Source organism: Pinus tabuliformis, chromosome 6 (assembly GCF_031772625.1).
Source record: "Pinus tabuliformis cultivar Carrire ecotype Pingquan chromosome 6, CPIR1, whole genome shotgun sequence".
Classification (NCBI taxonomy): domain Eukaryota; kingdom Viridiplantae; phylum Streptophyta; class Pinopsida; order Pinales; family Pinaceae; genus Pinus; species Pinus tabuliformis.
In genome coordinates, this window is record NC_142292.1 from 1,873,258,087 (window position 1) to 1,873,281,568 (window position 23,482).

The window sequence follows — 23,482 nt, forward strand, 5'->3', positions numbered from 1 at the left end:
TTTTATAAAGAAGCAGCCAAAACTACTCAAGCGTTGAGGAAAAAACTTTTCTGAAGGAGAGGCGCATGCTAGATCCCTATAATACTAGCGTATTCCCTTATTATTATTGTCATTGTAGCCCCTTATTATTGCTGTTGTGTGCATGTTGTCCACATATTGTTATTATTGTGCCCCATAGAAGCCCACTATTGTTATTGTTGTAACCTTACATTATTATTGTTATGTCAAATTTGACCATATTGTGACCCCTTAGACTCCTATATACAGAAAGGAGGTCTTGTCATTTGTATCATCCAAGAATTGTTCATTTGTGTAATGTAAAATACGTTGCCCCCTCGAAGAGGTTGATTTTGAATTCGTTGATCTCAGTTTTATTCTATTTTGTGAGTTGGTTACATAACATAAACTATGTATATTTGTTAGACTGATCATCAAGGCTAGCCAATCATGAATGACTTGGATCTTGGATATATTTATATGAACACCATGTTGATCCAAGATTTATACCAAATATCGAATCATATGCATGCAAAATGATAATTTATGTGAATTGGCATATAAATTGTGATGTTGTAAGGTTCTTAAGATCTATTGAACATGATACAAATTTTCTAACTATGTTTCATTGAATATGGGGATAACATTTAAATATATAACCACAAAATAAAATTTTCAACAAGCACAAATATCACCCATCAATCTCATGAACAATACTAGAGTATTAATCATGCTAAAAGGCATGGCCAACCACTTGAGAAGGAATTATTTAGAATTAATAGGAATATTCCATACATTGTTTTTCTCAATTAGTATATGGTGATAACATGATTTCAGATAAGTGTTGTTGAAAAATTGGACTTCTCGAGTTAATAAAGGACATCATGAATAAAGAGGATTAGATATCAATTCTTGACTTAAGTTTTGTTTAGAGGTCCATGATCAATACAAATTCATTATAATTTATCCTTGTTTTGTTGGAACATAGTTGGCCTTTCATTCAAAATTATCAATATATAATTTATCATCTAACTTAGTACATTCTAGCTACATAAAGTGGAGTAATTTTCTTACAAGGTCCCTTTTAGTGGTGGGTCTTAGTTAAGATATTTTGGTTCTAAAATCTTCTAGATACAATTTCAAACGTCAAAGGTCAACTCCTTGGATGAATATTTTGCTAGTATAGGTCACAACCATGATTCAACATTAGTCCACGTGCCATAAACTTTGTAATGTTTTGAAAATAACCTCACTTAGAGTTTACATGCATAATTTATGCCTCCCATAATTGATGTCCAAGAACTCCATCTTTTGGATGTACCTATATGGCTACTATGGTACCTTAGTATGAAGTTCCACATAAAATAATACTTAGAATGTACTATGATACCATCTTTTCTCCTTTTTCAGAGTTTTCCATCTTGTCGATTCGTCATTATAGTTTTCAATGGAGTGGAATTCCTTCATGAGGGAAACAAGAAAAGTCATCCAAGTGGGTTCTATCCTAAATGTTATAGATTCATCTATAATATGTCTCTCCCAATAATTATTCCACCAAAGTCTTAATATAATGAATGGACTTAAGGAGTGTGAAAGTGCTCCTTTTGTTTTCAAACTATTTCTGTATGCAATAATAACCAACTAAGAAATTTAACCATTTCTACAAAGCATTTGTGTCTATCTAGACTTCAAAAGAAGGAATGTGAAGGTTAGCATGCACCTTGAGGAGTGTCACACCTCTAATATGATTTCTTATTGAAGGTTTCTCTACCACCATTAGTAGACATCCAAAATAATTCATCATCTCATTTTTTTATCACATAAGGGCTTCGCCTGAGTAACAACTTAATCGGATTTTTTGAACCATAAATGCTCCTTTCTTCTGCCATGGGAGACGACTTGGAGAGATGCGAATAATATTCCCCAAGTTTAATTGGTTGAAGAGACAACTCCCTATACCCTAACTTGTTCGGGACATGCATAAAGAAATAACAAAGAGAAGAATTATATAACGGTACTAATCAAGATAGTTTTGAGAATGAAATAAAGGAAGAAATATAAATAAAAACACAAATAGAGCTTCTATAAAACATAATAATACATTGAAAACCAAATTTTATTAATGAATATATATATATATATATATATAAACAATATATCCAAGCTAGAATGGTGGTAGCTTATCTAAAGAGGAATGTGTTTGCTATGTTTTATTCATAGAAAGACATTACAACAAGCCAAAACTTCTTTCTAACATAAAGTATGATGTCCCTAATTATAAAACCATAGAGATCCAAAATTCTAATCCAATAAATTAATGCAATAAATGAATGTGCAACCTAAAAAGCTAATGGATATGTCAAATTCTCAAGTCCACAATTTTTACATGCAAAATCTATTTAAGATACCTATTAAGCCATTACAAAACTTAATCCACACTAACATTCAAAAATTTAATAATTACCCATATATAAAACTATTTTAAATTAGTAAAGTAAATAAATAAATATCTAATTTTAATTTAACACTTTCAATACACTTTTCCATCTTTATAAACCTTTATGTTTAATTTTAAAAATTGAAATGTACCTTTTATTTATTTGTATATATATATATGAAGAGCATAATAAAAATCTGAAAACTCGCATAACTGTGTAGTGACGAGAATGATTTCTATTTACTCGCGTCAGGTTTCTAATGATTCATTGAAATATTAGTATCAGTGAAAGTGACATGTTTCAACCATATATATTACATTACACTATTTAAAGATAATAGATTTTTAATTAATACTTTTTTTGCAAAATTGAATTTGTGTACATAGAAAAATAAATGATGCTCACCTTATTACACTTAGTTAACGTATATCTTTGAAAACTGTATTTCTTTATATAATTGAATTAAAATGAAAGAACATAGAGACGAGAACAAACTACATGTATCTAGGAGAAAAAAATGATCCTCCCGACCACCCACCTTAAAATCCTAAACAACTCTTACAAACAAAGTGAAAGAATATAGAAAAACATTTTCACAAAGAACAAATTAGGCGGTGGAAGTGGTCAAAATCAAGACGTGTTCTATAACCTGAACGCGTAACAAAAAAAATTAGGAAAGAAAAATGTTGTTGACCCATTTGCAAAAGAGTGTAGTCACCATTTCTGGATAACGCGTGCGTTGTTGCCATTGGTGACATGTTCTTCAAATATTATAACATAGATAACGTGTGAAAGTTGGTACAAAATAATTTTCAAACTATTCTGACGAAGCATACGTAGGAACCTTCCCAAACTATACCGGTAAATGAATTATTGCACGAAGACGTATTCAAAGCAAAGTGGCTGTACGTCTTTTTTTTCAGGGATTCCTTTAGCCATTAAAGCTGATTAGGAAGTAAGGGAATCGGAGCTTTACTCGTGGGAATTATGAGCCACGCGGCCTCCTGGGCCCTGCCCAGAGATTTGTAGGTCGCTGGCGACTCGGCTGTGTATGTCTAATATATTGATGGAATATGGATGACTATTCACATGGATGGGTTTGGTAGTCTTCCGTGCCGGCTACGAACCGCGTGGGGAGTCCTATATATTGAATCTTTTTGTTCTCAGGGTCCTATATGTCCAATCTTCTCATTCCATAAACTGAAGCACAAATACTTTGTTCACTTCATCCAAAGAGCTATCTCGGAACCTGTAGCAGCTACACCATCAAAATAACTTCGACACTTCACGGCATTTGATATTGTATGCTCTTTGATCTTTCTTCATTGATATTGCCCGCATGGACTGTTGTTTAATTATGCCCCTCTGTATTGTTCTCTAATCTGGTAGTTTTGATTGTAGAACGCAGTGACCTTGTGATGTATCTTCTTAGAAATTTCGATGTATGGCTTGCTAATTTGTTTGTTTCGATGGCGGATATTGGCAGTAATTTTAGCGGAAGATATGGGGCAGCAGGGACTGTGGATTGCACTTGTGGTGGCAGTGGCGATGATGGTTTTGCCATTTAATTGTTTGGCTACAGACTACACCGTCGGTGACAGCGCACAGTGGACTCTGGGCGTCAACTATAATACCTGGGCTTCTGGCAAAACATTCGTTGTGGGCGACAAACTCGGTATGTAAAAACACAAATTATAGCAAAAAGCCAATACTGATATTTGATGATACTGTTGAAGATATTGATGAGTGATGATTGAATGAATATAATCATGCAGTGTTCAAATACACGCCGGGCACGCACAATGCGCTGGTGGTGAACAAGGCGGCGTATGATTCGTGCCTCACTACAAATCCCTTGGCAACACACACCAGTGGAAACGACACCATTACTTTGGACAGCACGGGCGCCAAGTATTACATCTGCGGAATCACGGGTCACTGCTCAGCCGGCATGAAGCTCACTATCACCGTCGGCGCCGCCTCCACTTCAAAGAAGAACGGAACAGCGCCATCCCCCTCGCCCGCCCGTTCTCGAACACCAACTGTCCAATCGCCGTCGCCATCATCGGCCTCTCCCACCGCACCAACTGTTGGTTCGCCTTCCCCATCATCCACCGCTCCCGCGACCCCAACAGTCGGAGCGCCTTCCCCATCATCGGCAGCTAACCCGCCTTCAGTGCAAACACCATCGTCGTCAACAAACGGGGCGAGCACAGCCTCGCCTTCATACCGCATGGGTGGTGTCTTCCTGCTTGGAGGATCTGTTTTGCTCGCCATGGGCTCGATATAGATATAAATAGATAACTACTCAGGCTTCGTCCATTGCTGTCAGATTATTTTCTTCTCAATCATTTTGTTATTATTACGATGACTATTTATCATCGGATGTATTCGATTCATGTCCCTAATGTTAATAGAGTAAATCGATATCATGTAGCAGTTGTTTATAACGCGATTTTTTAAAAGCTTTTTCGGCGTATTTTTCCAGTCAAAATCCGACAGTAATTTATCTTCTTACTGTTTATTGTCTTTTTGGGACTGTAGGCAGGATAAATAGTCATTTATTTGCTGTTATCCCTTATATTTTTATTTATCACATGTTTGAATGTTAAATACTTATTCATAGGTTGCGATCTTTATATAAATATATAAGTATGTATGGGATTATAGGCCGGGAAAATAATCATTTATAAGCGGTTATCTCTTATATTTCAATATATCATGTTTGAATGTTAAATAGTTATTCGTAAATTTTACTAAATTGTAAATTTTCAAATATTCAGTAAATTCAATAAATATAAAAATAACATAAAGGGATTACCATCCATCCCCACACATATATTTATGTGGACTCAAAATCTACATAATCTACATGTAAAGTAGCAACTTTGCATGAATGTTAATTCAAATATTCAGTTCATGCTTTAGGTAAAAACGGAATCTAAAAGGAAGACTTAACTGGCTTAATGAAATGATATTAGATAGTGTGGTATTTGGTGGTATCAATATTTAGGTAAGATATTTTTTAAAAGTAAGCCGAACCCAATGCATAAAGTAAAATCCTATTCCCATTAAATATCTAAATTTAGTAATTATGAGCACAATTTATTTGATAAATATCCATTTATAAATCTGGTCTTTTAAATATTATTTTTGGTTATGTCCAAAATAAATTTTATATTTTAAAAAATAAATAAAAATAAAAATAACATTTTCCATTGGTCAATTCTTCTATCTTAATAACTTCAAAAAAACAATAGTATTTCTCATAAGAATGAAGTAAGCTATATATATATATATTAGAATTTGATATAATCTATTTTAATGAAATAGTAATTTTTCTATATTTAAAATATAATTTTCAAAATATAAATAAATTAAATTTATTGAAAATGTTATACTATGTTGAATAAAAAAAATTAATGGGCCTGGAGTATGCCCTAAAACTGCTTCTGCTTGGCTAAAAGCTCGTCTTCCTCGGACGTAAGGAAACAGGTTAACGGCCCAAGACCCAGAGGCATCTGGCAGGAGTGAAAGTCTGCTCCCTTACGGACCACCAGCGGGTTATTTCAGGTGGCGTGGTTTTCCTTGATAACAGTGATGTGTCAACTGACATTCGCGGATAGCAGCCAGAGATGGCTGTCCTCAATGTTGGTTTGACAAACTGAGTTTGATAGGTTTTTCCACCTTTTGAAAAAAAAAATAAAAAAAAAAATAAAAAAAAATTAAACTCCAAGTCTAAATTTCTTATATTTTAATTTTAAGGAAATTGATTTAAAATTGATAATAACCTTATGAGTTGTCTAATATGCCATTTCACAACAACTCTATTAAGATTGCACTGAAAGAAGTTTAAAATATAGAATTATCAATGTTATCATTTAAGGAATGAAAGAAGTGGAGATTTTGTATGCACTTATGAGTTGTCTAATATGCCATTTCACAACAACTCTATTAAGATTGCACCGAAAGAAGTTTAAAAATATAGAATTATCAATGTTATCATTTATGGAATGAAAGAAGTGAAGATTATGTATGAGTGACAAACCACGTAAAGTCATACTAGATGGGATCATGGGTGAACTTAATCAAATTTGGGATATTGATTTTATCCATAAATGGAAGGTTAGATATGCAATTCATTTTAGTTTTCATATTTGCATTCTTAATAGCCATGTTGACTAAAAGCACTAGTGGGGGTCAACACAATGGAATCGAATGAGGACAAAAGCAACTTGAAGGAACTTGAATTAGACAAAATCAAAGGTGAAATAGTAGGGGATGGAGGATGACTATGTTTTATTCTCGTAGATTTCATAAAAGAAATAACAAATATAGTGATACCAAGAGAATCAGAAAGTCCACTAAGAACACAATAATTTTTACGTGAGAATGTAGGTGTAGTCCTGACTAAGTGATAAATTTTCGTCATCAAAGTATTATATCCTAAAGACAATGAATGGAAAATGGTAAGTTAAATAATTCGACAAATTACTAAACAAAAATTATGTGAATTGTGGATGCCATGTCTTTTGATTAATTAAGTGTTCAAAGAAACAAAAATCATCCTAAAAGATAAAGTAGAAAAAACTAGCTAACCTAAGGGTGTTATTACCAAAAAAAAATGTAAGAATAAAAAATATATTCTTACAAACATTTATCAATAAATTATTTGAGTTTTATTGTGATTATTGAGTAAAGAGGTCAACAAGTCCCTTTCAAATACTCAAATAGATGGGAAATGAGATTTACTAATAGAGTAAGTGAAAGTACAAAAGATATTAGTTATGAAGGCCATTGGGGGGAGTCCCTAATGCCCAAAAAATTATCAATCTCTAGTTCCCTCCCCCTTATGAGAGACACCTAGGTAGGAACCTAGTCAAATTCCACTAAGATACTCATTCATGAATAAATGCACTAGCTTACCATGCCTTCAATATGAAATCGAATAATTGAGGGATATTTAGTGTGAAAGAACTAAGAGATTCAATCAAAACTTTGGTCCCAACTTTAACATTATTGGACATTATACAATGTAAGATCCTTCTTATTTCCAAATATATTCTAAACCACATCCAATATATAGGATTTTACATACTATAAATATAAAAAATTATGTTTCAATGTACAAGTTTATGGAAAATATTTGGATGCCTATCCTTATCACCCTAGCCGAACCAAAATATTCTTTTGATAAGTGAGGAACTATAGTTGGTTTGATTAAATTGTTTCTTTTAGCACTGAAGTTGGTGTACTTAATTAATTATTTGTTTTAGGTATTATTTATTTTCACTTGGGGAATCTATAAAAAAAAACCAAAATATTACATAAAATGGGACTTAAAATAATATTTGAAATAAAATAGCAAAGATGGAATCCAAACTATGGAAGTAAAATTTTCCTTTTATTTCAACGAGGGGAAATTCTCCAATATCCAACCAATGATATATATATATATATATATATATATATATATATATATATATATATATATATATATATATATATATATAAAACCTAAAGGATGTCATGTGAAATATTATATGAAATCCAAAGACTAGGAAAATCGAACAATAATGATTAGGACTGAGCACATAGATATTTCATTCTAGAGAGATTATTTTCCTAAAATATATCATTCAAAACAATAATGATTGATATTAACAATCTAGGGATTTCCTTTCTTACCACAAGTATTTCATTAAAATGTAGGACTTGAAGAATTCCCATTCAAATAAGCGTGAGGAAAAATACATTACCATAAAATCGTAATGAAGCACACACACAACCAAGGATAAAATGAAGGGTTTCATCCCAAGTTGAGTTGTCGATCTACTATTAGTTCTTTGTTACTAGATAGTACGAAAATTACCTACTTAATAATTGTGTGAAAATAGTGATAGAAAAAATGAAAAGGATAGAAATCCATGCACAAATAAACTATTTCTTTCTCTATCTTATGCATTATAAATGATTTAAACATAATGACACCCATAACCTAAATAATATGATACAACAACAAATTTAGGTTACTTCATTGCTAATCGAAATAAATAGATTTATAATTGAACACCTCAAGATACTTGCAAAAATAATGTAGGCATTAAAGCCTCTTTGAGTAGATCCTTTTCCTCCTTCTGTGCCCCACTCTATAATTTTGACGGTAGAAAGAATATTACTAGGTGGTATAAAGAAGTATTCCTAGGTAAATCATAAGATGTGTGCCATATGAGAAGAAACTAAAAGTCATAAGAAACAACATAGAAAATAAAAATGCACACAATCACATCATCACACATAAGACACAATATATCTACTGGAAACCCTTCTGGGAGAAAAACCACTCTTGTTGTTGTTGCACTACTTTGAATCTCTATTATGTCAAACAATTTTTATTTTACATATTTAGTTGACTCCCATCAACCTAAATACTCGACCTCATATAAAATATGCCAACAAAAAATCAATCAGGAGAATCGATTCTACTGATGAGCTCGGAAAACTCTGTTCTCACACAGTTCTATAGACTACCTTCCATTGGAGGCCACCACGATCAATGATCCTTTCCCAACTCTGGTTGAACTATCCAACTTCGATTGGATGGAAAAAGTGTTCCTTTCATTGAAGTTTGCAAATCATTGCTTCACACTCATGAAGTCACTGCTCCTCTACACTATGCAGACCAAGTTTCATCTACTTTCATACTGGACCAAAGACTCTCTTCTCAACTAGACTCAGCTCTACAATCCAATCTCCAATAGCAAGAGATCATAAAAAATAAACCAAAAGAACCACAAATAACATGTTGTCAACTCCAACAGATAGTGTCACAAATGTAACCATCAATAGTACAATCATCTAGCAACATAAAATTTACTTCAAATCCTCCAAATAAAATTTCTACAATAGCCATGAATCTGATCTGAATAGTGATGCACTGCATTAGACTTCTACCACAACAATGCCATTTTTGCATCTACATAAAGTATCTATGATCTCAACTAGGTTTGAATAATTCCTTCTCTATTCATCCTTTTCTCATCAACTCCCACTCTGAAACAACCTATACTCAGCTCCAAAATGATGTATATAAAATGTGTTGGTTGAAAGCACTAGGATCAAGAGTGCACAAAGTTGACGAAATTAATCCAATATCACCACTACTTATGCACTAAATGTGTTTACGTCATTGGAGGACCTTTCAAAACCATTCTTGACATTTACAACTTAATCTAGAAGCCTCTGGAAATTGCCATGCCAAATTACATCTAATTTGCGTGAGGAATCCGAAGACATTTTCATGAAATTTCAACTACACACATAAAACTAGCTAATCTAGGTTACAACTTTATGCACAAGCTTGTATTATTGTGATTGGAGCCTTTCAAGCACAGGCACAAGCCTTCCGATGGGTGTGATTGGGGAAAACATAAGGAAAAGGATAAAAATTCAGCCCAAATCCTCTTCGAGTGGCTTGGTCACCTTCTCTAGGTCCTGAACATGCCTTCAAACCCCTATCATAACCTTTGGCACCTTTGAAAATGGATAAAATAAGTTTCGCAAGTGTCGATGTCAAATTGACCTAAAAGGATAATAAACAAAGGTTAACTTGTCTGCCAACAAGTCATTTTCTCTCCTATGACATCTTCATAAGCTACACCACATCTGAACAAATTTTGTAGCACCTCTACAACATCCTTGTCATCATCATGAGGCCAAACCATCATTCCAACAAGTCATCTCCATGAGCATAATCATGAAGACCTAGATGAAGACCTAGTATGCCAACTCATCTAGTGTGCCAACTCAACAACACGAGGGACACCTAATGCATCATCTATGTCACCTATAGCAACATCTCCCATGCCTCCAATAAATTTATAACAAGGAATCACAAAAATGAACATCAATTCACATGTTAGCACATGCTAACAAAAGATAACTCCTCCATGACCACGATTCTACCAACAAGCTACATCATTAAAGGTTGACATAAAAGGTTGAAATCAATGCCAACATAAACTAGTTACCATCACAAACCAATGCCAAAATCAGCTAGTTGGAACCATGCATGCCATAATTAAAACAATCTCCCCCTTTGGAATTGATGGAAACCATACATAATCTCTACACCATCATCCTCTAATAAGGCAACAAAAACTAAAACACAAACATTAGAGTAACTGATATCTACATGGATGAAATATGATGCATATCAACCATGGGGGCTTCAATCAATTAACCTTTGACATATCACGTGCGTTAATGGTATTGATGCAGGCAAGGCCTGCAATACCCAAAATCTTTCCACTTCAATACACGGGCAAATTCAACAACTTAAATTTGCGGAAGCTCTCTTCAAATATTTTGTTCACAAACTTCTGTGGTTTAAAAAAACCATGCTTTATATCACTTTCATGCAATCTACCCAAAACTTCATTTCAATCCCAATTTAGAAACTACATTCATCATTTTACTTTCAACATATACTTCATAAAACCCTCAAGCTTTGTGAACACCCATTCAAAAGTCTTATAAAAGAATTTAACCATTCAAGCCCAACACTTATCATGACATGAAGGCATTTTAATATTGTGAAATTTACCTCTAAATCTACCATACACAATGGATACAAATTCACCCATCCCATTCAACATGATAGTAGATCTAACATGGTAATTACAAATGAGTTTATCTTTGAATGGCTACGCAACTCAAGTGCGCCTTCACCCTATTCAGTTCTGCAATGCTCTCACACCTCAACCTTCACTATAACCATTATAAACCCGCGCAAAGTTTGATTAAAACCAAAGGTCACAACATTTGACCATAGCTATTGACTTTAGCCATAGTCGATTTTGTTAACAGTGTGAGAATGTTTCAATTCATAACTCAGATTTAAATAAAAAATGCCGCGCTCACAAAAACCATATCTGATTAAAAGAAAATCAAAATCCCATAATCTGCCCAAGCAATTACATACCTTCCATTAGAATGAAATAACTTACCTCTTCATCCTCCTGAATTTCTTCAATGCATTCCTCATTCAACATTTAACACTGCCAATCTTCGACTTTACCCATTTCTGTTTCATACTGTGGCTACCTTCCATTTCATGTTAAACCAGCGTTTCAACAAAACAATTCTTATCAACAGGTTTCCAATGTTAATTCTGTGCTTCTTGCACTCGATTCATCCAGATCTTTATTAAAGTGATTTCGCCTCCATGAATTCTACTTTCAAAGTCGATATGCCAACCCCACGTAACTGACATTCGACCCAGGATGATCGATTTCTTGTGTCCTTCTCAACAAATGTAGATTCCATTTGAGTGAATCGATATTAGTTTAAATGGGACACAGCGTTCAACTGCTCTCCATGCCAGCACTCGGTTCATCAAACCAGATTCATAACGCTGGTCGATTAGCTGAAATGTGAAATGATATGATTTTTCAAAGTTAAACAACAAAATCCTCTGCGTCCAGATTTCAGCTACGACCCACATACCATTTGATATCGGCTTACCAACCTGAAAACATTCTGCCGCAACTTCAAATACGCAATTACCTATTTACTTAGCACGCTGTTCTTCAACTCCAGCACGTTCGCATTTGAAGCTTCCAATTAATCGATTCCTCAAAACTCTGCGTACATTCTCTCATGGATTTAAACATTGCACTGTCATATTATGTTGTCTCAACTTGTTTAATCGAATGTCTCATTCGATTACACATCCAACTACGTTTTCAATTAATCCAGCGCTGCACCATTGACCTGTTCTATGTGTCAATAATTCAGATTTAAGGCCGAAACTTATCAACCCAGATTTAGAACACTGTCCCTATCTCAAAACAGTTAAAAAAAACGTTCCATTTCACATGTGAAACACAACTCTTCGATGTTACTCATTTCAGTCAACGTACCATGCGTTCCATTCAAATTTGTGAAGATCATTGCTTTTAGTGACAACGTATTTCATTTTCAGAGACGGTAAAACAAAAACATTCCAAACAGAACTCTCGGCAATCACATACAATAATGCCCTCTTTCAAACAGTGACTAACAATCTACTGATACAGGAAGTTTTTCTTCTTGAAATCGATCCATGGTGATCGATTTACCAATTCCATGATTTAAATTAAGGTGCAGTCTTACATAATGAACCTCTGCAGAAATTGAATTTCTTTCATAAGCTAAACACCATTCCTTTGCACATAATAACCCCAGATTTCAAGGAAGAACGAATTTCCTTTCACACAAATTCAAACTTACGCAACTCAATAATTGACATTCAGTAAAAAAACAACTGTTGTATTAACACACTTACAATACAACTTCCTTCCGTGGCCTGATTTCCACTAAATTGGCCCTTACAATTGCCTGAAGGCTTATAACCTTGGCTGTTCAAGCCTGCTCTCAATCACACTCTCTCACAATCTCCATGTGTTTTTCTCTCAAAACCCCTTCCTATTTATACAATTTTAAAAATGATCTAATTAAATGCTCTATCCCTTCAATTCCTCAACAAACCCCTAAATCTCTCAACATCCCTAAAGGATAGATCTTTATCCCTAAAATCCTTCAACTAATTAAATTCCCTCATATCCTTTTATTAAATAAAAAGATATTTACAAAAATCCTCACCTTCTCCTATTTTATTTTTATTAATTAATAAAATATTAAAAATTATCACACCCCCTTTTAACATATTTACAAAATAAAAAACACCCTTGATGCTCCTGCATCAGACTCCCCATGTAAGAAAATTCATGACCACCTGGTCATAAGTCTAGATATTTCCTCCTGGATCCCAAATTTTATTTTGTAATCTTTCTGTGCTTGTCAATTGCTTTACTGCTGTTGTTATCTGTTGTTGTCTTCCAGGTTTCCATATTTTGTGCTGTAATGCTCCACTTGCTGTGCTCTTGCAATCTTTCGCTGTCTTTCTCTTGTTGTCTTTCCTTTTCTTTCTTGTCGCTGCTGGTCTCTTCCGGGATTCTTTTGTCATCAGTCTTCTGATACTTTCAATCTCTCGGTCCAAATAATCTCCCGACTGTTGATTTCTTGCTGCTTGCTGAGCTAAGACGGCTTGCTCAGTTTTTACTTTCTCTATTTGTACTGTCACTTGCTGACTTCTTGCTTCTATGCTTGTTTCTGTTCTGACTGCCACCCGATCATCCATACCCTCTTGTCTTCTGGAACAGAAAACTTCTTCTTCCTTCATTTGACTGCTCAACTGAGTCAAATGTTCTGCAACAATACCTGCATTCACAAAACACTTGTTAGAATAAAAATCAGAAGGCATCAGTGCCTTGTCCTCCTTTGCCAGCACTTCAGTATGTTGAGGAATTTAGACTTCTGTGATCCATAATATTGTTAGATAATCTTCGGCAAAATCACATAACCAATCTTTTGTCGACGCGTTTCGAACCAACCAGTGTGGTTCATCGTCAGGACAAGTTGAAGAACCAATCCAGCTTAGCGTGATTAAATAGAGCGTGCAGAGACTCCAACAGCTATAATGCTAACGGCTAATTTTGACCTAATGATCTTGGTCAAACTACTAAAATAGTCAATTAATATTTCTCGAAAAAGCTAAAATTAGGTAAATAAAGGAATCCATTTGGTAAATTTAAAATAATTAGGTGTATTATTATTATTATCCCAAATATTAAGAGACGTACATATTTTAATTAAGATGGTCATTATATCCCATAATATATATTAATTAATCTATATTTAATTATTATTCCAACGTAAAGGTAATCAAACCCTATTATTTTAAGAATTTAGTTATACTAGATAGTTGTGTGATAATTATTTAATGGTCTTTGGTAAGTTAGATCTATATCATATTTATTATTTAAATAGATTGGTCCATTAAATTAATAAGTTATATAAATTAATAAAAGTTTATTAAATAATCTAAATCTTCTTGATAATTAATAGATCTAAACAAATTGTTAAACTATTATTATTCCTAGAGTTTAGTTATATCAGGTAAATATTATAACTAATATTATGGTAAATCATAATTACCTTTAAACCTAACGGTCAATAATCCATATTATTTATTCCATAGGTAAATCTATTATTACTCATAATTTAGGGTTGATATGTTTATTACTATAACTAATATTATTGGTATATCATAATTTATCCTTTAAACCTAAAGGTTAAATCAATATTTATTAAAAAGATTTTTATTCCAAATTTATTAAGGTTAACTATGTCATTATTATTTATTATTATTATTTATAAGGTTTAAAACGTGTTTTTTAGAAATTAGTTAAAGGGAAACTCAATTCTAAGGTTAATATAGAAATAATTAAATAGTATAAATACTGAAATTATGGTAAAAAATCTAATTATAATATGTCCAATAGTATCATAAATAGGTAAGGTTAATACAATAATAGCCCGAAACCAATTCCTAACTAAAACGCTCCAAAATAATAGGACAAAACTGCCAAAAGAAAAATTAAGGAGGGGGAAGATAGAAACCCTAAGACCTAACGAAAAGGAAATGAGGAGGCTAGGAAGACAAGGCTGGGACCCAGCAACTGCTAATCTTCCAGCCATCATCCCTATTAAGGTTGTTCGGCCTTTTCTCAATCTCCAGGGCCTCTCTGAATTTGCGATGGTGAAACTGCGCAATTTTGGCAATGACTTGAGCCTCCTCTATAAACACATGATGCATAGTCTTTCCCGCATGTTCAGCCAGGGCCGAGGACTTGGTCCTCCCATGTCTTAAGTCAGCCGAATGCTTGCTAATCCGCTGATTAATAGAGCGACCAGTCTCACCAATATAAGGGGTCCCACAGGAACAGGGAATGACATAGACGCCCTTCATGTCCTTAGGTTCAATCGGGTCTTTCACCGATCTGAGGGATCCACGGATAGTATTGAGAGGTCTAAAGGTTGCGGGCACATTATACTTCCTCAGAATCCTCGCAATCCTGTCCATGGTTCCTTGGATGTAAGGAAGGTTCACACCCATGATATGATCATTGGGAACCTTTCGGATAGAAGGCTCCTTCTTGTTCTGAATTCTCCTCCACTATCAGCACATCAGTATGCTGATTCTCTTTACCCAAAGAATTCTCTGAAGAATTCTCAAGACTGTCAACCAGTCTTTCCTTCACACCATCTGTCTCTAAGATGTCTTTCTGCTCTCGTTCACTGTACTGAACTCTTTCATCTGCTGTAACCTCTCTATCATACTCTGAATTTATCAACAAGTATTCCAACAATGCAATTTCTTTGTAGCATTGCTGAAGCATATCATCATCACCTGCATTCATACATAAACTTTCAGTTTGCATAAAATGTTCAACAGTATCAGCTGTTACTTCCCTTATCTGCGCTTCAGACTGCTTCTCTTCTTCAGCATCCACAAGAGCTTTCTCTTGTACTATAATAGCAAAAGCATCACTGCTTTCTTTTTCAGAGTACTTTTCATTTTATACTTCCTCTGTCTTCATTCCTTTATGAGATTTTGTTATCTCAGCATCAATCTGAACAGCCTTCAGATTCAACTTTTCTTGAACAAACTCTAAAGCTTGTTCATCTCCCTGTACTGTACCTGCAAACATACACAACTCATTAGTTTTTAAATCACAAGACTTTTCAGTCTTGACTGCTTCCTCCAATTCCATCTCTGGCTCAAGAACTCTAAGTTCCTTTTTCAACAAGGCAATCACAATTTGCCTCAACCTCCTCTGCAATTGTCGCCAAACCACTCTCTTTCCCTTCAGTGGAAAGAGCCATTTCCTATTCTGATCTTCCTGCTCTTGCAGCCATTCCTCTAGTACCTACAATTGCACTTTCATTACTGCAATCTCTCTTTCTCTGACTTCTGCAGTCATCTCATCTCTGTGGCATTCCTCTAAACCTCTTCTTTGATCCTCCATGATCATCTTCTCCATGAGTTTCTCACTCACCATGAGTTGTACTAGCCTCTATGACAGAAATTTCTTCTACTGCCACTTACCTCACCAAGCTCTCCTCACTCAATCTTTTGGTAAGCACTTGGTTCACTGCCTCTGGAACCTTTCGAGCACTCTCTCTGCTCTCTTCAGGCTATCTCTTCAACTCACCTTCTTCTTCAGGACACTGCAATTGTCCTCCTTATTCAGCCTTTAGCTGAATGCCAGGTTCACTGCCATCATCTTCTCTGCAACCATAAACTTCATTTACAAATTTCAAATCAGAAAAATCATCTCACCTCTTAAGATCTTGCATGATCTTGTCCTCCTTTCGTTTCTACCATCCTGTTCACTGCATTTGTGTAGTTTGCATATCAGATTTAAAAATCTGATCTTTCAATCATTCATCACACATTCAAAAATACATTTCAGTTCTCAACTGTACTCATTCAAAAACAAACATCTTCAACAGAGCATTCCAGCTCTGATACCAAAAATGATGCAGGCAAGGCCTGCAATACCCAGAATCTTTCCACTTCAATACACAGGCAAATTCAACAACTTAAATTTGTGGAAGCTCTCTTCAAATATTTTGTTCACAAACTTCTGTGGTTTAAAAAAACCATGCTTTATATCACTTTCATGAAATCTACCCAAAACTTCATTTCAATCCCAATTTAGAAACTACATTCATCATTTTACTTTCAACATATACTTCATAAAACCCTCAAGCTTTGTGAACACCCATTCAAAAGTCTTATAAAAGAATTTAACCATTCAAGCCCAACACTTATCATGACATGAAGGCATTTTAATATTGTGAAATTTACCTCTAAATCTACCATACATAATGGATACAAATTCACCCATCCCATTCAACATGATAGTAGATCTAACATGGTAATTACAAATGAGTTTATCTTTGAATGGCTACGCAACTCAAGTGCGCCTTCACCCTATTCAGTTCTGCAATGCTCTCACACCTCAACCTTCACTATAACCATTATAAACCCGCGCAAAGTTTGATTAAAACCAAAGGTCACAACATTTGACCATAGCTATTGACTTTAGCCATAGTCGATTTTGTCAATAGTGTGAGAATGTTTCAATTCATAACTCAGATTTAAATAAAAATGCCGCGCTCACAAAAACCATATCTGATTAAAAGAAAATCAAAATCCAATAATCTGCCCAGGCAATTACATACCTTCCATCAGAATGAAAGAACTTACCTCTTCATCCTCCTGAATTTCTTCAACGCATTCCTCATTCAACATTTAACACTGCCAATCTTCGACTTTACCCATTTCTGTTTCATACTGTGGCTACCTTCCATTTCATGTTAAACCAGCGTTTCAACAAAACAATTCTTATCAACAAGTTTCCAATATTAATTTTGTGCTTCTTGCACTCAATTCATCCAGATCTTTATTAAAGTGATTTCTCCTCCATGAATTCTACTTTCAAAGTCGATATGCCAACCCCACATAACTGACATTCGACCCAGGATGATCGATTTCCTGTGTCCTTCTCAACAAATGTAGATTCCATTTGAGTGAATCGATATTAGTTTAAATGGGACACAGCGTTCAACTGCTCTCCACGCCAGCACTCGGTTCATCAAACCAGATTCATAATGCTGGTCGATTAGCTGAAATGTGAAATGATATGATTTTTCAAAGTTAAACAACAAAATCCTCTGCGTCTAGATTTCAGCTACGACCCACATACCATTTGATATCGGCTTACCAACCTGAAAACATTCTGCCGCAACTTCAAATACGCAATTACCTATTTACTTAGCACACTGTTCTTCAACTCCAGCACGTTCGCGTTTGAAGCTTCCAATTAATCGATTCCTCAAAACTCTATGTACATTCTCTCATGGATTTAAACATTGCACTGTCATATTATGTTGTCTCAACTTGTTTAATCGAATGTCTCATTCGATTACACATCCAGCTACGTTTTCAATTAATCCAGCGCTGCACCATTGACCTGTTCTATGTGTCAATAATTCAGATTTAAGGCCGAAACTTATCAACCCAGATTTAGAACGTTGTCCCTGTCTCAAAACAGTTAAAAAAAACGTTCCATTTCACATGTGAAACACAACTCTTCGATGTTACTCATTTCAGTCAACGTACCATGCGTTCATTTTCAGAGACGGTAAAACAAAAACATTCCAAACAGAACTCTCGGCAATCACATACAATAACGCCCTCTTTCAAACAGTGACTAACAATCTACTGATACAGGAAGTTTTTCTTCTTGAAATCAATCCATGGTGATCGATTTACCAATTCCATGATTTAAATTAAGGTGCAGTCTTACATAATGAACCTCTGCAAAAATTGAATTTCTTTCATAAGCTAAACACCATTCCTTTGCACATAATAACCCCAGATTTCAAGGAAGAACGAATTTCCTTTCACACAAATTCAATCTTACGCAACTCAATAATTGACATTCAGTAAAAAAACAACTACTGTATTAACACACTTACAATACAACTTCCTTCCGTGGCCTGATTTCCACTAAATTGGCCCTTACAATTGCCTGAAGGCTTATAACCTTGGCTGTTCAAGCCTGCTCTCAATCACACTCTCTCACAATCTCAATGTGTTTTTCTCTCAAAACCCCTTCCTATTTATACAATTTTAAAAATGATCTAATTAAATGCTCTATCCCTTCAATTCCTCAACAAACCCCTAAATCTCTCAACATCCCTAAAGGATAGATCTTTATCCCTAAAATCCTTCAACTAATTAAATTCCCTCATATCCTTTTATTAAATAAAAAGATATTTACAAAAATCCTCACCTTCTCCTATTTTATTTTTATTAATTAATAAAATATTAAAAATTATCACACCCCCTTTTAACATATTTACAAAATAAAAAACACCCTTGATGCTCCTGCATCAGGTATACTAAACAATACCCTTAATTTGACTACATATTGGAAAAGACCTCTAAAAATTACATTATTTAACCCCCTACCAATACGAACCCAATACGCATTCCCAATTTAAAAAACCCCTACTTTCACTAGATATTGTAGGCATCAATTTTTTCATTAACATTTTTTATACCCTTTTATATTTTTTTCATTAACTTTGAATTCCATTTTTTATACTTGTCAATGTAAAACCCCTTTACCCCCTATTATATTCTGAAAATATTATGTCATTTTTTCCTCAATATATATCCCCCAATATGAATGCACGTGGTATTATATTTCTCCCCTAGTGAAGCCCCCATGATATCAACAATGACCATACTCACCATATCAGCAGTAAGAAGCGTATGAACATCCAAGCAACATTTGGAGCAGCATGTCACACCAATCAACCACTAGCAGTAGCATCAATATTCCAACACAAGGTAACCATACAAGCATGAATAGACATCATAATGAATAACTGCATGTAACAATGTGCACATGATACATCAACCAACACTTCTCCATAGAAACTACATTGCAGCAACATCAATGGCCAACATCAACCTCTTTTCCCATCCAATGAGGTCAAAACCCAACAAACATAACCCAACATTAGGCATGCCTTCATGAGCATTTTACATGAATATATTAGTAAATACATGGCTACTATGATCATCTCCTATGGACGAATGACTCAATGGCATATTATGATTGTTACATCAACATTAGCCCATACATGTGGCTACAAAACAAATCCACGAAACTCCTACAGAACATGAATACTAACATAATGACTCAATCTACTAATGACTAGACCCTCCACCTACATAAAATGATGAATCAATGACAAATACATAGCTGTAATAGACTGAATATATAAGCCCATACATTGTTGGTCCATGCCTCAAGTCACTATATACATGTCATTGTGAGAATGTCCTCATGCAACAATAGCTAAAAGATTATCAATAAAGGCTACAACAAGGCTGATATACATTTCTTTCCACTCATAAATAGTAAATACACTAGTTTAAAAAAGAATGAGTGGAAATAAATATAAAACATAAAGAAAAATATTTGATAACGTAGCCCCCTGAGCATGATAGACCTCATATGAAGTTATCTAAATGTTCTGAAAATGCATGGAAGAACTGGATCATAACTTTGAGCATGATAGACCTCATATGAAGTTATCTAAATGTTCTGAGAATGAATGGAAGAACTGGATCCTAACTCATTATTTCTCCTCAACCTTCCAATAAGTGAAAGTGATATATTTCAACCATATATATTACATTATTTAAATATAATAGATTTTTAATTATTTATTAAAATATTAATAAAAATTATAAATATTAAATTGTGATATTTTTTTTTCCAAATTGAATTTGAGTACAAAGAAAAATAGATTATGATCACCTTACTACACTTAGTCAACGTATATCTTTGAAAAATGTATTTTTTTTATATAATTGAATTAAAATGAAAGAACATAGAGACGAGAACAAACTACATGTATCTAGGAGAAAAAATGATACTCTAGACGTCCCACCTTAAAATCCTAAACAACTATTACACAATGAAAAAATATAGAAAAACATTTTCACAAAGAACAAATTAGGTGGTGGAAGACGTCAAAATCAAGACGTGTTCTATAATCTGAATGTGTAACAAAAAAAAATTAGGAAAGAAAAGTGTTGTTGACCCATTTGCAAAAGAGTGTAGTCACCATTTCTTGACAACGCGTGCGTTGTTGCCATTGGTTGACATGTTCTTCAAATATTATAACATAGATAACGTGTGAAAGTAGGTACAAAATAATCTTCAAACTATTGTGACGAGGCATACGTAGGAACCTTCCGAAACTATACCGGTAAATGAATTATCGCACGAAGACGTATTCAAAGCAAAGTGGCTGTACGTCTTTTTTTTCAGGGATTCCTTTAGCCATTAAAGCTGATTAGGAAGTAAGGGAATCGGAGCTTTACTCGTGGGAATTGTGAGCCACGCGGCCTCTTGGGCCTGCTCTAGAGATTTTGTAGGTCGGTGGCGACTCCGCTGTGTATATTTACTAGCAATTGTCCCAAAAAGTATAAAGAGAGGCCGATAGGATTATTAAATTGGAATTGTTGAATTTTTCTAGAAGAGTTAATTGATTAGTGGAAAACCTTGTTTTCTTGGATTGGATCATTGTGCAATTACTTTTCTCTAGATGTTTTGTTTATATCTATATTACAAGGAACACATTGAATGTCTTATTTCATTTTAGAGTAAGTTAATTACCCAAAATCAGGAAACCTCTATAGATGGCCAAGGATATACGAAACTTGCTAGTGACCAAGGCAATAACCACCATGACTATCCCCTCCCAATATATTTCACTGTAAACCATAATTGTATATTGCGATTAGAAAATCAAAATATAATATTCGAAACCATTAGATTAAAATACAAACAATAGATAAAAAAATGCAATCACACACCATCCACAATGAACAAAAATAATTTCTCTTGATGCATAGATTACATGATTTCCAAAACAAAAATAATTTCCTGCACATGGATTACATGATGGATGCGCAAGAGAGTGTGGATCTAATCAACTTTCCTGCACATGGCTTACATGATAGGACTGCTGTGGGAGAACCCCAATTTAAGTATTCCTCTATAACTTCAACATTGCCTACAACATGAATAGGATTCCAAACATGCGTGGCGCTAATTCCTTTGAACCCCATACCCATCAACTCTGCAACAGAACAGGAGTCAGTGATGGCCATGTTGCTCTTGTAGGTATCATGTACATGATCATCCTCACAGTTGCAGGTTGCAGTTCTCTTGTAGGAGCCCAACCACATGGAGTGCATGTATTTGTATTTTCTCCATGGGGCGAGGTGCATCCCAGTCTTCTTCAACGAATTCTTCACACCTTCGCACATTATCTTTACAATGGATTGCAATTTATCACCCCTCCCAACATATATGTTGGGAAGCAACTCAAGGAGGGCGTTGTATTCCCTGGTGGGTCTCGCTATCTCAAACTGCGTTCTGAAATCCAAGTCCACAAACAAACGAACGCTTCTGCCTGATTTTGTGCTCTTCAATATCACATCCAAGTATTCATAGTTACCTGCACAAGAATTCCCATCTCTTTAATCAAGAAGAATTCATGAAAGCATATATTTGAAAATTAAAAAATTTGGCAGCCAAAGAGACCCACTAACCAGAAGGAAAGCTTCTACTATTATCGTTGGGGTGCGATTTGCAGATTGCTGCATCATATCCCACACTTCTAAGATGGCACATCACGGACTTTTTGAGGCATTCTGCTTGTGGTTGTTGCTGCAGTTTCCTGGCTATTTCCAGACACTTAGCTGTTTCGGCCAGCAGGGTCAACTCTGTAGCACAACCGCAAGATATAATGCCCTGGGAAATATTCCAATCTTTTCAGTTCAGAATGTCGAAGAACATACCCAATATAGCAATATATATTAATATTAAAAGCAGGCAATACAAAAGTCAGATTGAAGAGGAAAATTTCAGGGTTTGATGTATAATATACCTGAAGTATCTCAAACTGTCGTTGTTGAACAAAATTTTGGCAATCCTCCGTGATGTTGGTATCCATGGTTTGAGTGAGGGGAGATAGGTCCTCTGCTTCTGCGCTTGCGCCTGATTCCTCCATAAATCGTGCAACCATATCCCCGAGGCACGCTGAGTCGGTCTCGTATTCGTTTTCGGTTCCGCTGCTACTGTTTCCTCTCTCTGGTTGAATCTCATCAACACTGCGGCGCACAGAGAATGCAGGCATTGCGAATTATAAGCAATTTGGGAAGACAAATATGATGGTAAGAAATGCAAAAGCCAGCGGGGAGTAGAGAGCAGGAGGGCAGAGTGTCATTCCTTTCCGTTGTGGGGTGAATGAATGTGGTGGAGAAAATCGAAGATAATTGATTTTTTTCCCATGCAGCCATGCCATGGAGCCAAGAACTCGGAGATGAAAAGAAGGCAACTCAACCAATCTTCTTTCATCGCACAGCGAAAATCGGAGGTGAAAATAAGGCAACTCAACCGATATTTGGAAAAAGCAATCAATACAAATCAACGGTTGAAAGTGTCTCCCCTGATCGAACGGAGCAGGGTAAAAGTGTTGACGAAGAAGTTGATGCATAG

At 34.8% G+C, this 23,482-nt stretch overlaps 2 protein-coding genes across 2 annotated transcripts; one reads left to right on the forward strand and one right to left on the reverse strand.

Annotated features, from left to right (window-relative positions):
* Nucleotides 1-3,599: 3,599 nt before the first annotated feature.
* On the forward strand, nucleotides 3,600-4,928 carry LOC149266630 (blue copper protein 1a-like). The gene is made up of 3 exons (XM_089397113.1): nucleotides 3,600-3,737; nucleotides 3,922-4,110; nucleotides 4,211-4,928. The coding sequence occupies exons 2-3, from the start codon at nucleotides 3,939-3,941 to the stop codon at nucleotides 4,723-4,725; spliced, it is 687 nt and encodes a 228-aa protein (XP_089253239.1). The 5' UTR covers nucleotides 3,600-3,737; nucleotides 3,922-3,938; the 3' UTR covers nucleotides 4,726-4,928.
* Nucleotides 4,929-15,442: 10,514 nt separating this feature from the next.
* LOC149266631 (uncharacterized) lies at nucleotides 15,443-23,226 on the reverse strand. Its single transcript, XM_089408854.1, has 5 exons — nucleotides 22,872-23,226; nucleotides 22,534-22,735; nucleotides 21,933-22,439; nucleotides 15,905-16,020; nucleotides 15,443-15,658 (listed from the first exon to the last, which is right to left on the reverse strand). Exons 1-5 carry the CDS (start codon nucleotides 23,118-23,120, stop codon nucleotides 15,443-15,445), a joined length of 1,290 nt encoding a protein of 429 aa, XP_089264980.1. The 5' UTR covers nucleotides 23,121-23,226.
* Nucleotides 23,227-23,482: the final 256 nt, after the last annotated feature.